The sequence below is a fragment of the Rhipicephalus microplus genome, chromosome 6 (genome assembly GCF_043290135.1).
Source record: "Rhipicephalus microplus isolate Deutch F79 chromosome 6, USDA_Rmic, whole genome shotgun sequence".
NCBI lineage: Eukaryota > Metazoa > Arthropoda > Arachnida > Ixodida > Ixodidae > Rhipicephalus > Rhipicephalus microplus.
The window spans coordinates 104,048,378-104,064,835 of record NC_134705.1 but is presented as its reverse complement, the minus strand read 5'-3'; the positions used below and the strand labels follow the sequence as shown (position 1 = coordinate 104,064,835).

Genomic DNA, 16,458 nt, shown 5'->3' with positions numbered 1-16,458 from the left:
CATTTCGTGACAGATTTCTGAATAGGCATGCCTATATTTTTTTTAAATATTTTGCATTTCTGGCGAGTTTCCGGCCCTTCCCAATACAGCAGTTGTCAGATCGTAAGTAATGACGTGGAATATAGAAAAACAAAGATTGACGTTGAACAGTTTTTATTGTTCTATAAATATGATACTGGTAAAAAACTATAGTACATGGCCTCTTTACTGTACGTTTGGTCTATTTAAGTATGTAGCTTCAGGCTAAAAACCTGTCAACCTCATATTTGTAACTCCTAAAAAACGATCTCACAATCGTTTTGTTATGAATGCAAGACGAGTGAAAGTCAATCATTTATACCTTACTCACAGCATAGTCACGCAGTTCACACACTACGACGTATTGTCTAACTGAAGATACTTCATCGCTTACGCCTGCACATGTAACAACGGTTCTGAGCTTTGGCAATGAGGATCAAACATGGATCATCACTGCGAATGCTCGAAATAGCTTATTTTTTGGCGAATAACGCGGCTCGTCCTGCTTCATCATTCTTTCAATGCTGGACGGAGAAATGATAGACTGAGAATAGTCATGATAATAATCTTCTCTTACACTAGAAAACAACACTAATAAATTGTGTATATCTCTTCCATCTAAAAACCGTACTCCCGTATCAAGTAGTACCGAAGATAAGTGTGGTGAACCAAAGAAACCATATTAGAAATGCAATATAAAGAATATAGTACATAATTGGTTTGAAAAGCCATGAACGTGTCTATTATGCGGAGAAGATTACCACAGAACACAGCATTGAAATCTACTAACATGTTCTGTCGGTGATACGTGGTTTCGTTCATAACTTGCACAATGCTAGCTTTTCTGTTTCATTATATTAGTGAAAATTGGAGGGACGTAATACAACTAAATATTCACAGGGCTCCACTGGACATTGGCTACGGAAGCCTCACAATACGAACTTTAATACCACCCCCTCGCGTCTCGCTTGAAACATATACAAGGCATTCAAGGCTCACCTGTTACAGAGAAAGCCGGGCAAAGATATTTTGCAATTGTATCGCGATTCAATACAAGATACAACCGTTAATAATGTATATTACAGAAGAGTTGCCACTTGTACCTTCAGAACCTTCAATACATTCGCGAGTTTGTTGTTACAGACCCTTGTAATGTAGTAGTAAATGGCTTAATGCACGAAAATATCTGCTTAATATTTTCTACATGTGATCCGTTTTAGTACATTTGCATAAAATGTTGGTTAGTGTATAAACATTTATCCAAGGTCAAGTCCTATTTGCTCACATTTCAAAAAATGTATTTTGATTTGCCTTAGCCGCCTAATAGCACCACTGTTCCAACATTTCGCTGATACCAGTACTTTTTTGCAATTTCTATAATTGAGAGTTAATGCTGAGATTGCTCACCAGCTAGCCAGTTGTCTTATAATCACTCAAGCTGCAATAAGAAGCGTGCCCACGGCGGCGCCAATACCAACGTGCAGATTTACCTTGACATAAAAGATTGTTTATGTCAAACAAAACAACCAGTGTACAGCAGCCATAAGGCCGGTAGCGAGATAAATTGCATGCGTAGATTGCATCAAATTTCAAATATTTTCCATATTGTTATCCGCTTGCGTATCGCGTTTTTTATCTATATAGGTGATTCTTATAGCGAGATAACATTCGGAGAAATTTTCCAAGGTGCACTGACTGAATATAAGGAAGCTTCAATGTAGGTCGAAATAACTTGAGGCGTATATAACACAATTTGATGAGCAGAGTGCGTGACAAAGTCGCAATTTTTTTCAACATGTGTTTCCACCAATTTCGGATTTAAGTGTACCAGTGAAATTTCCCCAGATAACTAAATGAGTAGTCATTCTTTCTTGGTTACGAACAAACAAAATTTTCTATACCAACTGTTTTGTTTATGGGAAAAATTCGTTCTGACGTTTTTTTTTTTTTTCTCCCAGTATCTGTGCTGCACAGATGTACACTCCATGGCAATGAGTGTTACTGGCAGGCACAAGTTGCGCATACACGAGGAACATTTAAACTGCATAATCAGCTTTTTCCGTGCTTGGATAAACTGTTGATTGGAAAGTATTAGCTTTAGTGAACTATAGATGCGAACCCTATTGTGGCGCTTAACCAATTGTAACTGTCCTTTTACGGCCCAAAAGGTGAGTTTACACAGCACTGTCAAGTGGTACCAAATTGTACAATACTATGTTATTTTCACATTTGGACTTAGAAGTTGGAAGACTACTACGCTTCAAAAATAGAACAAACTATTTCATTTGTGGTGTGTACGTCTCGATGAAGTTTGTTTGAGCATTCAGAAAGCCGACATACTCGGTTTGTTATAATAAAAACGCATGATTAACAGTCATAGCAGTCTCAAAGAAAAGATAGAGACGGGTTCTTCAGTGGGCCATGAGAGGCGTCTTTGTCTAGCGAAGGGCGTAAAAAGGTTCATGATGGTGACAAACAGCAAACGTCACAGTTTCCAGCATATTGAAAAACTGTAGATATAATTGCCTTATTTATGTCGTAGATGAGTCTATTCTATTGGTATTGCTAATGAACCACAATCAATCCGCTTTGAACAACTAAAGCATGGCATGAAGTGAATATTTCCAAGACACATTTCACTGACATTCAATCATATTTATTTTCTCCACAGAACATAATGAAGAAATAATTCTTATGAACACCAACTATGCGCAAACACGATTTTCGCAGGTACCTGAAAAAGAACAATATGTTTTGTAGGAAGCAGAAACACCACAAACATTAGCCACCCGTAAAAGTCTTTGCGACATCACCACAGCCAGTTGTACTCAGCACGCACTTCCTTCTCTCGACTGCGTTTTACTGACGACTGCGTGTTACTTGCTATCTGGACTTCAAGTTCAACACTGTATGCCTACACTCAAGGCATGCTTGTCTTACTCTGCTGCCTCTCCGCGACCCTGACGTATTCGGCACGTGCTTTATTTTCTCCACAGGATTTCCATAACCCAACATACCTATGTTTTGCCTTCAGTCTTTTCGGTCGACTTTCTTTCTAAGAACTCGGTCACCTGTATTCTGCACACTCATCTAACAACCGCCTGTACACCACATGCTCTTTTCTGTCCGTACTTTATTGACCACCCATGCTTCGAATGGCCTTACCTCTTCCTACGGTAAAGAACAATTGTACTCCTCATGCTCTTTATTCTGCCTACTGTTAAGACTACCTGCACTGCGCACCCTCTTTTGTCTTCAGAATAACTGTAACGCCTATTTAAGTTTGGCACGCTGTTTCCTCTCCCTTCTTTAACGGCCACCTCTGCTACCCGCTGTCTTCCCACAGTAACGGCCGCCTGTACTCCACTTGCCCTTTCGTCTCCCTCCTTTAACGCCCACCTATGCTCTGCAGCACTTTCCTCTGACGTGTTGTGAAGCGAGTGCCGTTGGTAAAGTCGCTACTCATGTGCCAGCGACCGCTTCAGCATTAAGGCAATCGACAACGCGTCATGACACGACGTTGTGCATATTATAAGTACCGGTCATTAACGCATTACAGCAGAGACGTGCCAAGCATGTCTGACTGAGCCATCACGGAAAATTTGTAGTGTTCATTATGTTGAAATAAAATAAACAGTGTGGTCTGGAAGCATGTGGGAAATTCGATCTGTTTTTTTTTGCTGAAGTCTCGAATACAGTCGCGACTCTTTAGTAGACGATGTGACTGCCACGCAGAATGTCTGGGTTTTTCCTTTTAAAATAAACATGCACAGCTGCCTATAAAGTGGATACATACAAAGATACCTGCCCGTTGTCTGCACTACGCTGTAAACTCACCAACAAATATGAAATTACTAACTCATCCAGCTTGCTGTGCTATTTCTGGTTTCTAGTTTAGCTCGAACCTCGCTTTATATTCTTTGCGTCCAACATGATTTAGCACTCATATGCAAAGTGGGCATAGGAGTATATGTGGCACGGGTTTCTTGGAACTATAATTTTATTAGTTCTAGTTTGTTCTCGCTACAACTGAGAGGATTAGATTCTAAGGGCACCACAAAAGCATAAATTTATTACGAATATCTAAGATGCATTGTAGGTGTCCACTCGCTGTTCACTGTTATGTATTTAAGACATATGATCCGTATCTACTGGAAACTATGGGTCCAAGTATTCCAGAATGCAGACAGACTTGGTACACTAAATACCTTGAGCATCGAAAATCCCAGTTTTCTTCAGGGGAAAAAAAACCTGGTGGATCCAGCCTGGAATTACGATTGCACCACAAAAAAAATTAGACAGACCATGCGCACCTTTGGGAATTGGTGTCACCTTCCATGTGAAAAGCATGCACGTGGAAGGTGACTGGGTTATAATCTCTTTACTGAGCCAAAAAGTACGAAGTGGCACTCAAGAAATGTTCATATGCACGCATTTTAGGCAAACGTCTATGTTATATTTAATTATTCGCTTACAGTTGCTTGACGATGCGAACAGCGACATGGATAATAGCAAAACCAGCAACGGTGGATTTGATTTATATGTGGGGTTTAACATTCCAAAACCACCATATCATTATGAGGGACGCCGTAGAGGAGGGCTCCGGAAATTTCGATCGCCTGGGTATCTTATAGGCACTCAAATCTTAACACACGGGCGTACATTTCCGCCTCCTTTGTAAATGCAGCCGCTAATGCCGGGATTCACTCCCACGACCTGTGGGTCAGCAGCCGAGTGCTTTATTCACTAGACCCCTGTGGCGGGGCACACCAGACACGTTAAGCTGATATGAAGTGCTGATGCTCGCGTGGATGGTGGTTCTCGACACTGCTACATAACTCAACTTCAGTGATTAGCACCCAATTACGTGAATTGCACGTGATGATTGTATCACAGGAGCATATATGTAATGCCTCAATAACTTTCACGCGTTTAAGTAACCTGCGTGTTCTCTCGTCTTTTCTGGGTAGATATAAAATTTAAATCACCTGTCACACAATTCCGATTTCCGATGGCACATATCTGCCCACGGGTGTGTGCCTCTGTCTGGCGAAAACTGTTTGACGTTGTGCGCGATGGGACACAAAATTTATGGCGTGACCAGCAAGTCTTATTTTTCATACCATTTCTTCGTCCTTACTAATTTAGGTCTACCCAAGCCCCGAGAACACCCAGAGGTGGAATAGTAGATTAATAAATATAAAGATTAGGATATACATATTTACGGAGATAGACGTAGTAAAATCCTCCAGTAGGCAAAAAACAATACACAAGCGCAAAGCACTAGTTGTTCACCCTAACAAAAGAAATTCAAAAGTACTGCCCGTTTTTCTATGTTATAGAAGGAGACATTACCTACTTTTATAAGTAGCTCAAACAAAGAAGCTAATCGGAAGAGCACTGAAACTATATTTGAATAGTAAGTAAAGAATAATAAGAGATAATGCTGCGATAACATTTTATCTTTGTCACTTTATTTCTAGAGCTCGTATCAGCCCTCCATCATGCACGTGTCGGGGATCATAGTGTCTTCTCATCATAATGCCGCTTCCTATGATAACTCCCCTCACCAATTAAGCCAGCGCATTGGCGTAGTCTTTCGCCATCGGCACTGTGGATCTGTTGTGTCTAGTGGGAGCATACAGTGGTTATATTGCTGCATTTTGCCAAATAAATAAAGAACTAAATAATTAATCAAACAAACAGAAACAATTCAACATTTATTTCAATGGTGACGATTGTTTCATTCTTTGGCTACTACTATTGACCCATTATTACTTCAGTAATGAGAAGTCCTATAAGTGGTGCCTCAGTGATGTGGTTGTTTTTTCGTTAGTAGTGAGATATTCACTGATTCCATGGTGTTGCGTTATAGGTTTACACGGACGAGTGAAGAAAGAAACAGAAACTTGAAAGTAACTCGGAAACCAGTGCCAACAAAGTAAACAATATTAGAGAAAAGATAAAACGGAATTTCACAGTAATTCATAGGAAAAGTTTGAAATCATAGGTAACAAAAACACAAGAAGTAAAAAAGTAATAAAATAGGCAAAACGTGAGTAAAAAAGCGCCAGACTCAGTAATTTCAGTAAGACTTACATTAGGTACAAGTAATTTGATGGTTTTCAGTTAAAACCAATGAAAGTAAGAAAATAACAAACATCCCGAAAGAAATAATTTGGTACCATTTCTTTGACATGCTTAGTGTCCCTAACAGCGACAACAACGGCAGGAGGTGATTCTACTCATCCTTCGTGTGTGGCGACAATGTGTGAAGGAATGGTGAGGCTGGTGACAAGATGGGATGCTACTCTTGTGCTGGTGAATAATGCGAGATGAAATGTTCTGTGCCGCCGCAAGGAATTGGTCTCGTAAAAGAGCATTATGAGAGAATCTATGAAAAAAGGCACGAGCGTTTAGTTGTAAGCCTGAAGATTCTATGCTATATGAGTCCTAATAAACTGATGAATCAATCCTTTTGTAGCTAATAGAATAAACACTACAAAACTTTATTCCAATACTTTCTATAAATAGATTATCCTCTGTTGTTTGAGGTCTCAATCTAGGGCTGCTAATTCTAGTTTAGGCCGAATAAGAGTTTTGTGAGATATTAGAGGAATTGTGGTTCAAGTGAAAAAAAATTTCGTCAAGATGGCTCAGTGGTCCGTCAGATTTTTTTAGCTAGGTATACAGTGTCCGTTCTTTCATTCGATTCTTGTTAAAGGCGATGGCACCATTTATTTGAAAGAATGAGTGAATGCCATTTTACGGCTTTGCAGTACATTCGATGCGAATTTCGTAGTGGTGTGATTGATTTGATTGATTGATTAATTTGTGGAGTTTAACGTCCCAAAACCACTATTTGATTATGAGAGACGCCGTAGTGGAGGGCTCCGGAAATTTTGACCACCTGGGGTTCTTTACTTCTTTAACATGCACCCAAATCTGAGTACACGGGCCTACAAATCGTAAGTGGTGTGAGAGCTAGATATATGTCTTTACCTAGATTATTATATGAATGCCATCATGTATGGTTACCACCAGTATGAAGTAACTAATGTAGACAATGTAGGAGCATGAAGTAATCTAATAGCTTTTTCTGTTGGCGATCAAAGCAGAACTTCTCGGCTAATTAAAACGATGCCACCTGGATTTGATACATTGCTGTTTTCAATGCATTCACATCATAAAGTAGAGTGTAAAACCATTTAGGGTAAATGAAATTCGGAGCACTGGAGCTGAAATTCATCTCTAATAGTGAAAGTATAATTAACTCTTGCGGATAGGCAAACTTCTTTAGAACAGTACAGTGTGCAGTGATTTTAGCCTCAAAATTGCCTCTTTTTAGTAAGACACCGTAACTGAAGGTACAAAAGAGACCCAAAGTTGGCCGGTGATCCTGGTTTGTGTTAAACAGTTTTTTTTCATAGATTCAAGAAAATGTGATAGGATTTTATCTTGCTTTATAGCATGTGGACAGGTTCTGCGTTCTCTATAAAATGACTGTTTTCGCTGGTTAGCATTTGCGTCTAATTATGTAAAGTCTGAGACTGCCGGAACTATCAAAAAGGTAAATAAACTATGGACACCCGGCAATACGTTTGATTCTACATTGTCTTCATTTTATATTTGCGTTTAGTTTTAAGAGCCTCCCAAGTTGATTGATTGATTGATATGTGTGGTTTATCGTCCCAAAACCACTATATGATTATGAGAGATGCCGTAGTGGAGGGCTCCGGAAATTTCGACCAACTGGGGCTCTTTTCCGTGTACCCAAATCTAAGCACACGGGCCTACAACATTTCCGCCTTCATCGGAAATGCAGCCGCCACAGCCAGGATTCGATCTTGAGACCTGCGCGTCAGCAGCCGGGTACCGTAGCCGCTAGGCCACCGTGGCGGGGCAAGCCTCACAAGTTCCTACAGGAATTTCGTATTCTGTAGTTAAGGACACAAAAGAAAGCAAGAAGACAATGAAATAACTTGCATTTTTCGCATTATATCTTTGTGCCTCCCATCTCATCTTGTTTGTTTATATGTCGTCCCATACGGCAGATTAGTATTATTGTAGAGTGCTCATTCCTAAGTATATCAGAGCACTGCTCACCTTCTTACGAAATATTGCAGGGAATTTACAAACATTTGTACTTCACTTTTCTTATGTAATGCACGCAGTTTCACACCACACTGCATGCAATTGTGCGCAAGTGGCAATATTTCAGCTGTGTTTATTGACCACAAGTATCGCATACGCTTTTCATGTGAAAATGCTTGTATCAGGATCTCTAATGCCGGTATTACAAAAAGCTGGGCCGACCACTACATACGACACAAAAGTGTTCCAGACATCCTTAAAAAACTCAGGACATGTGTATTTCTGCAGATCTTCGAGAATGTATGTACGTATGTGGGTTATAGGCGCGTCTTCTGTGACTTCCACAAAATAGCCATCACAGCGTATAAGCTGCCACTGCCATGGTTGCAAATGTGCAGCAAGAGGCATCAATCAGTGTTCGACAAGTGGTACACATGTCTCTTTGGCGAGGCTCTTTAGACGAAGAGAGTAAGGCTGCCCTAACAAGGGATCATTGTGGAAGAAGGCAAAAATAGACAAATCATCTATTGTAAAATGAAAGCGGTGTTTTTTGTCTACCTTCCCCTTGAGATAGTACACAGAATACATGTAATATTCCTGTAGGTGGACAAACCACTCAATTGATTCCACGCAGAGGCTTCGCACGGAAGTAGTGCGAAGACCGTACGTAGTAAAGGAACTACTCAAACGGTGCACAGGGTCTATCATCATCCACACACAAGGTGCCGCAGATTGATAAACAGCCCCGTAATCTAGGTTGGTGCAAATGGAGCCTTTATAAAGATTGACAGGCACTTCTTGTCCCTAAGTCACGTAGTTCGAGACATCGCTTTCAGAAGATTGGTGGTTTTTAGACACATATTTTTATATGTTAATATGTGGCATGTTAGCTTTGTGTCTAAAAGTACGCCATGAAATATATGGTCATTCTTTACAAACAGACGCTGACCTGTCAGGTCGATGCCATGATGAGGGTTAAGGCGGTTCTTTTCGCAAGATAAAGCGCAAGTGTTCTTTTGTGCGTTGTATTTAAAGCTATTCTATTGTGCCCATTGAAAAGTCTTTTTAAGCCTAATTGAACCTGGCTTTTACTCATTGAGAGACTACATAATTTATAACCGATGGGCACATCGTCAATCTATAGGCAGTAAAAGATATTACGTGGGATAGCGAGGCGCAACGACTTTATTTTGACTTCAGAAGTGTTTGACTATTTTGACTTTATTTTCGCTATGAAAAATGTACAACTCATTGCAAGTACTTGCGACACCCCTGTTTCTTGAAGATATGTACGAAATAGAACCCTGCCAACACTAATGCGAAATGTTTGAGTGGAGAGCTAGCTTACGATTATTAAGAACGTATTATCTTTCACACCTAACTTTCACGGGTCTTGCAGTATGCCAAAGTGCCATGTAGTGGCACAGACAATCTCTATATAGAGGCACACAAAAAATAAAAAAAGTATGTATGAATTAGAGCATTACGATGTTTTACCCCGATAGAGACAAAGTATTCAGTAGTGGATTTACCCTCTCCAAATCTTTGTGTGGTCAAGTAGACTATTCGTCTCGAGGAAGTGCATCAATTGTCTGTTGATTGTTTTTTTCAAAAACAATGCAAAGGCAACTCATTAACGCTGCAAGCTTGAAGCGGAATACGGGTCCCTACCCTGTGAAAGAATTGGAATAAACCTACCCTGCTTAAGGATTGGAAAAATCATAATTTTTTTCCAAGCGGAAGGGATCTATCCAAAAAACAAATAGTATTGTACAAAAAAGAAGAGCTTTTTTTGTTTCAAAGGGCAGACGCTCCATCATTTCGTAAAATATGCGGTCGGATACTGGGGTGGTTTTGTCGCAGAAGTTTAGCGATGCTCTGAGCTGAGTTCAGAAGAAAGGTTAAGTATACGCGTCCTTGTAAGTCTGCGTCCCATATTTTGTATCTCTATTCTCATCTGGTATTGTTGGAATACAGCAGTGTATTGTGATGAGCTGGAGACCTCCTCGAAGTGCATGGTAATAGAGTTTAACTGGTCTCCGAGGCCGTCGCCCTGTGTGCTTATAGAAGAAGTGGTTGTGCTTATCTTCCTGTTACTCTACTAACCATGTTCCAGAGGCTCTCCTAAAGTGCTTATGAATTGAAGCCTTTCAAATACTTCTGCCAGCTCTTCATCCTCGCCTGTCGGTACGTTCTCCTGCCTTGATACGATGTTTTAACATTGATAAGATTCTCGGTGGTCGGTCAGTCTCGAAGCCGCTTCCATGCCTTGCTTATATGGTTTTTGCGCATTTTGACATTCACTATTCCTCCAGGGTACGCATCATTTCCCGGATAGACCCAATGTATGCGGAATGCACTTAGTTGCAGCTTCAGTAAAAAACGCTGTATAGTATTGTACACCTGTTTCTATACTTAAGCGACATATCGCAGTCAAACTTTAACAAGTAAACTTATGAAATTGTTCCCAATCAGCTTTGTCTATGAGCAATTCGAGAGCCTGTGCAAGGCATTAATTTGCTTTTGACGTGGTGAAAAACATAGAAAAATGGTCACTTCCATATGAATAAATAATGACTTCGCATTGAAGTAGAAACAGGAGGGATGCAGATGTTACGCTGAGGTAAACTTACGAGAAGGTATTGCTACTGATACTATAATATGTTCGCTCATTTCGAATCATGAGGCACGCATCAGAAGAAGAAAGAAATGTTTACACAGGCGAGTTTGCTCTTCGCAGCGAGAGTCATTCCAAAGGCTACCATGTGCATTTAAGTCTCCTAAAACAAGATACCGTCTGTAAGTTCATCTGCTAGGGATTATAAATCATGCCTTTCAGGACAAAAATATGGAGGTATGTAGAGAGAGCAGATGGTGGTGAGATTATTCATAATAACTGTTTGAACAGCCACTGCCTTAAGGGATGTTTATATTGGTAGTCGCGTACGTGCAATCTCTTTATTGACTATAACGCCAACACAACCAGATGACTCGACCGAATTCTCCCGGTCCTTTTGAAAAATAACATTATGACGTAGAAAATAATTGTTCGTGGTTTTTAAGTATGTTTCTGCTACACACACCACTTTTGATGAATAATTGTGTTACGTTTTTTGTAACTCGTCGAGATTTCTGAAAAGTCCTCTGATGTTCATCTGTAGAATTTCTCTCCATTTTTAATGTAGTTGTTTTAATGTAGTTTTGTATGTACAGCGTCGGCCACGTCAGTGTATAGCGTGCAAGCGGTCTGATTTGCTCTGCAGCGTGACACATTGTGGCCGTTTCGTTTTGTGACGTCGCTTGCCAGGAGCATGCAGACATGCTCTTGTGCACACAGACATGCAGACATGCTCTACACGGGTGAGAATGGTGGATGGTGTGCCTATTTAGCCGAAGATCTATGCTCCCTTAAGGCGCTTTTGTCCTCTATTTCTCCTGAGACGAAGCGCGCTTCGACTGATAAAACGCGCACGCATAAAAGATGCGCAATTTCTGGACAGTTTGAGACATCCGATTATATAAAGATATAATAACACCAACAGCTGCGTGAACAAAATCTTAGAATGCCACAGAGAGTTCCTCATTAATGCAGGCGTGTATTTTCAGTAGAAACGCGCTTCGTCTTATGAAACAGACATAACCAAAGCGTCGTGAGCAAGTGCGAATGTTTGGTCACAGACATTCTAAGATCTAACACATTTCAACAAGCCCACATTCTCACATTGTCACCCACTTTGAGCACGCGTGCATGTTTCTAAGGCCGCGCATGCTCCTGTGCACGTGACCTCTTAACCCACTACGGCCACTAGATGTCGCGCCACAGAGGAAGGCCTGTGGTCATCATCATCATCATCATCATCATCAATCACTATCATCATCATCACCACCAGCTCTTCGCGGCTAGAGCGGGAGTATTGTGGACCAAGATGTACCAAGCAAAATACGAAGGCACAGACATGGTATGTAGTATTTGTGTAAAGGAAAAGAAAACAGCTGAACATTTGATAATGTTCTGTAAAGTGCTCCACTTTATAGTAGAAGATAATAGCACCGAAATATTCAAAGCATAGGGGTTTAGGAACAGTGAAGCCAAAACAGCTTTTAAACGAGTAGAAATAACCAGGAGGAGGCTAATTGATTGGTGGGTACAATCGAGTGAAATTCAATCCTTAAACACACAGTGATAGTACTTAACTCTACGGCTAGGTGGTGTGAGCCACCGCCCGTTCTAAAGGGCACAGCCGGATACATTCATTCATTCATTCATCCAGTCATCCATCCGGCTGCTCGAGTGCTATACACAGACATGGCTGCGGCTGCACAAAAGTATTGTGTTAGGTTACAGGGCATTTTTGGAATTCTTTAAAGCAGAATTTTCTTTTTTGGTGCGCTTCGAATAACAGTGCCAGTCCTGTGCAAGTGCGGTTTCTATTAATCACCTCTCTTGAGGCGACGAATTGAGCCTACTCGGCAGGCGCGCTTACGGCAATTGCAGACCAATATTGTTTTGCCAGTGGCCCGGTGTACGCCCGACACGTGAGTCGGCTGACCCTGTTTGGCAGGAGACGAAGCAGTTTACGCGACAACAGTCACACTTCATGTGACATTCGCGGGCGCGACAAGATGTGGTGTAGCGCTGCAATGCGTAACATCAGCAAGGAAGAAGAGAGCTGAGGGCTAGGTATTTAGTGGAAAATGTTTGCATGACTCCTGAAAGGGTGATTTTATTTATATTTTAGTTCGCTTATCCCTTTCTCCCACGAGACGCTTGTAGGTGAATAGGTGGGTAAAATCAGCAAAGGAAGAAGAGGGCTGCTGGCTTTGTATTTACCTCAATATGTTTGCACGACTCCTGGAAGGATAACCTGAATTTGCTTTTCCGTTCACTTACCGCTTTCTCCCACGAAATGCGTGTTCGCGAATGGGTGGAGTGGTCCCCATAGAAGTTTGTATAACGGGTGACATAGTTGCAACCGTTGAATAGATTTTATCGGATGCACATTTAGCACCTGGAGCACCCCCTCTACAGCTTTACGAGGCATGTTGAAAGTGCTGACATATGATGTAGCCGTGGGGTTTTGGTATGCTTGGTCTCACACGAAGTTCGCATTAGCTGGTTTAGATGGACTCGAGGAGGTGGGTCATTCCAAATATTACAATTATGTGCTTAGCTGCAATTCGTAATCAAGTCTTATCATTATTATTTCTATTTTAGGAATGCTCTCGTCCTGCCATTTTCTAACGATTCCACTTTCACTGATTTCGAGAAGGTCATAATTGGTGACGAGGCGCCACATAATATTCATGGCTCTGTGTGGGCACACTGATACCGGTATGTCCCCAAAAGTTACAAGTTTTGACAATCTCTCATGCTGGTGCACGCCACAAACTCTCTAAAAAACTCTCTAAATACTCACATCATTCCTCGTGTCAAACCTTCTTACAGCTGCAGTTGGCCCACTCTTAAAGGTAACAAAGATTGGAAGAAGCAATCTTCTTTTAAAAATTGCTACTTCCCATCTTTGTTACCTCTAAGAGTGGGCCGACTGCAGCTGTAAGAAGGTTTGACACGAGGAATGATGTGAGTATTTAGAGAGTTTTTTATGTTTATGGTGTTTTAGATAATATTTAGGAAGCCACTCTTTTGTTAGGGCAAACTGTAAAGTTCTCTTCGGTGTGCCACCTTTTTCGGGGGTGGTCGGGAATAGTAGTAGAGAGGTTTCCGATAACATAAATCAGAATTCGTCTGCAATAGTCGCTACCTACCACCATGTCTAAAAAGCAAGGCAGATAACTTGAACACAGCAGACACTCATCATTGCTATAACCCAATTTAACAACACAACGTTGGGCGACTAAACAAGGGTAACTCTCACCACCCGGAAAATTTGAAGTGAAAATGTGCAAGACCAGACAGATGGAAAGTGAGACAGAAAGGCGATCCTGAGGGAATAGACATAAATGGGTGATTGCCTTTGCCCCCCCCCCCCCCCCGAATGGGTTAGCGCAGGGTTGTCATCTACGTGAAGCAGAGGCGAAAGGGATGTGCTGCGTCTGCCGGGGCCTTAATGGTCCAAACACCACGCGTCGGCTCTACCGCCATGATCTCCTTGTCACCGACCACGGCAATGCCTGGGACGGCGAAGCGTGTGAAATGGTCGACCCCCCCCCCCCCCCTCGTTCTCATTATCTCGTGTCCATTGTGTCGGCACACTCCAAACGCCTGCTTACGCAGGCACCACCGCGCTGTTTTGCCAATCGTAATATCGTGATACGGTCTTTTTTGTTTGTTGGCTGCTTCTGCAGCTTTCCACCTGTCTAAAAAATCAGCATGCCACCTGTGCAGCAGTATAGAGAGTTGTATTTGGTTGACTTGTTCTTGTTGAGTAGTCTTTCGCGCAAACAAATATAACGAGTTCATCTCTCGCATGCTCAAATATTGGCTGTTCAGTGTATGTGTCTTATCTGGTAGTTTTTAGTGCGATGACGCCTTTTTCTCATTCAGACAATGAAATTTCATTGAAGCTCTTGCGATTTGCCGCCAGAGAAGACTGGATCCTGAGATATTTGAGCTTGTCGCTATCTGCCTAATTGTCTTGACTTTTTTTTCAAAGCCATGGCCTAATAAAATAAAGTCTCAGCAACGTAAATCAAATTCAAATCACTTTCTTAGCATTTCGTATATTTAGTCATTAACGGGATAATTTCATTTTATGTGCATTTTAATTCAGGCCGCTTGTGGTCACTTGACATCAGTGATGTTTTTTTTTTTTCCCGTCTTACTGCATCCGGTGGTGCCCAGGATGTGGCTACTACCACTACTACTACGACTTATAGCAACCACGACAAACGCAGAAATAAACAACTAATAAAATAATAAATTATGCAGTAGATCCTCTCCTACCATCACCATAATGAAGCCCCACCGCGGTGGTCTAGTGGCTAAGGTACTCGGCTGCTGACCCGCAGGTTGCGGGTTCGAATCGCGGCTGCGTCGGCTGCATTTCCAATGGAGGCGGAAATGTTGTAGGCCCGTGTGCTCAGATTTGGGTGCATTTAAAGACCCCAAGTGGTCGAAATTTCCGGAGCCCTCCACTACGGCGTCTCTCATAATCAAATGGTGGTTTTGGGACGTTAAACCCCACATATCAATCAATGAATCACTACAATAAAAAAGTGATGATACTGGAAGCAAAATACAAGGGCACCATAGTGAACATTGTTACACACTAGAGTTAACTATAATTTTACTAGAAACACTGCCGTTGGCGCTCCTTCGTCCTGTTTCCTTCGTCTTTGATTATATTGGCTATACGCAAAGCACAAGCAAAAACGAGTCATGATTGTTAAACCCAATGTTAATACCTGTTCTCGCGTTGCAAGGCAGCCTAGGAGTGCACTCGATGCAGAAGGCATGCACAAAGCTACACTAACGCCAAGGATCACCTAGTTTGCTTTGAGATAAAAGACTTACCGTTGGTTGTCCGGGACTGCCTTGGGCGGGTCTTGATTGCGGCGGAATCTAGAAAGAGTGTAGCAAAACAATGAAGAAAAACGAACTCAAGTGTACAGTAATAACACACCACCAGTGTCTATTTGACACTGGTAATTAGAAACCTAAAAAAAAACAACTAGGTACAATTGATGTAGAAGGGAAATCCCTTCTTCAGATTTAAACTTGGGGCACGCTGCATGGCCATTACGCTGAGATGGTCCTCCATCTCAGCGTAACAAATATAGACATTTTGTTAGCTTTCGAAGCATCGCTAGTGGCCGTTATCGTAGACTCTAGATGAATTTTCCAAAACATAGAACGATTTTCTGGCTGCAAAGCATAAAAAAGGTCTTCAGTACCATAATAAAAGCTTCAGAGCCACCAGGATTTTAGGGGACCTTTACGAGGGCATGAAACATAGGCACGCGAGAACGTTATCAAAAACCTAAAGCTGCTAAGCAGTTTTTTCAATATCGTGATACGAAGACTTGCCTATGACTTTCCCTGATACGTTTAATTAAGAAAAGCAAAAAAAAATTGAAACGAGATATAAGGACACACATGTGTCCTGCTTATTGTAGGAGCCTATACCACTCTAACAAAGACTGGGTCTGAATATTCAGCGTCTCTGCGGCTGCAGAATGTTAGGCTGAAAAGCAAAGAATGCAAAAGAGGCAGATTGAAGATTATTTGGGAATGCTATTCTTGGTAGAAACACTTGAATTATTATTACACTGAGCGTGTTTAAGTGAATAATAAGTTAAAAGTTTAAATGGTTAACGTATGTTGGAAGGCGAATAACTGCTGCATTTAGCACTTTTGTATGTGCGTGAGATATAATGATGTACTTC

General features: G+C 41.4%; 1 protein-coding gene across 1 annotated transcript in view; it reads right to left on the bottom strand.

The window, feature by feature from the left end:
- Positions 1-2,652: 2,652 nt before the first annotated feature.
- The window catches only part of LOC142765967 (uncharacterized), a 150,379-nt gene continuing 136,573 nt past the window's right edge, over positions 2,653-16,458 (bottom strand). Inside the window, exons 22-24 of the mRNA XM_075867775.1 lie at positions 15,587-15,634; positions 4,227-4,283; positions 2,653-2,752 (exon numbers count right to left, since the gene is read on the bottom strand). Coding sequence (XP_075723890.1) covers positions 4,254-4,283; positions 15,587-15,634 — 78 coding nt within the window. The 3' untranslated portion in view covers positions 2,653-2,752; positions 4,227-4,253. The remainder of the gene's footprint in view (positions 2,753-4,226; positions 4,284-15,586; positions 15,635-16,458) is intronic.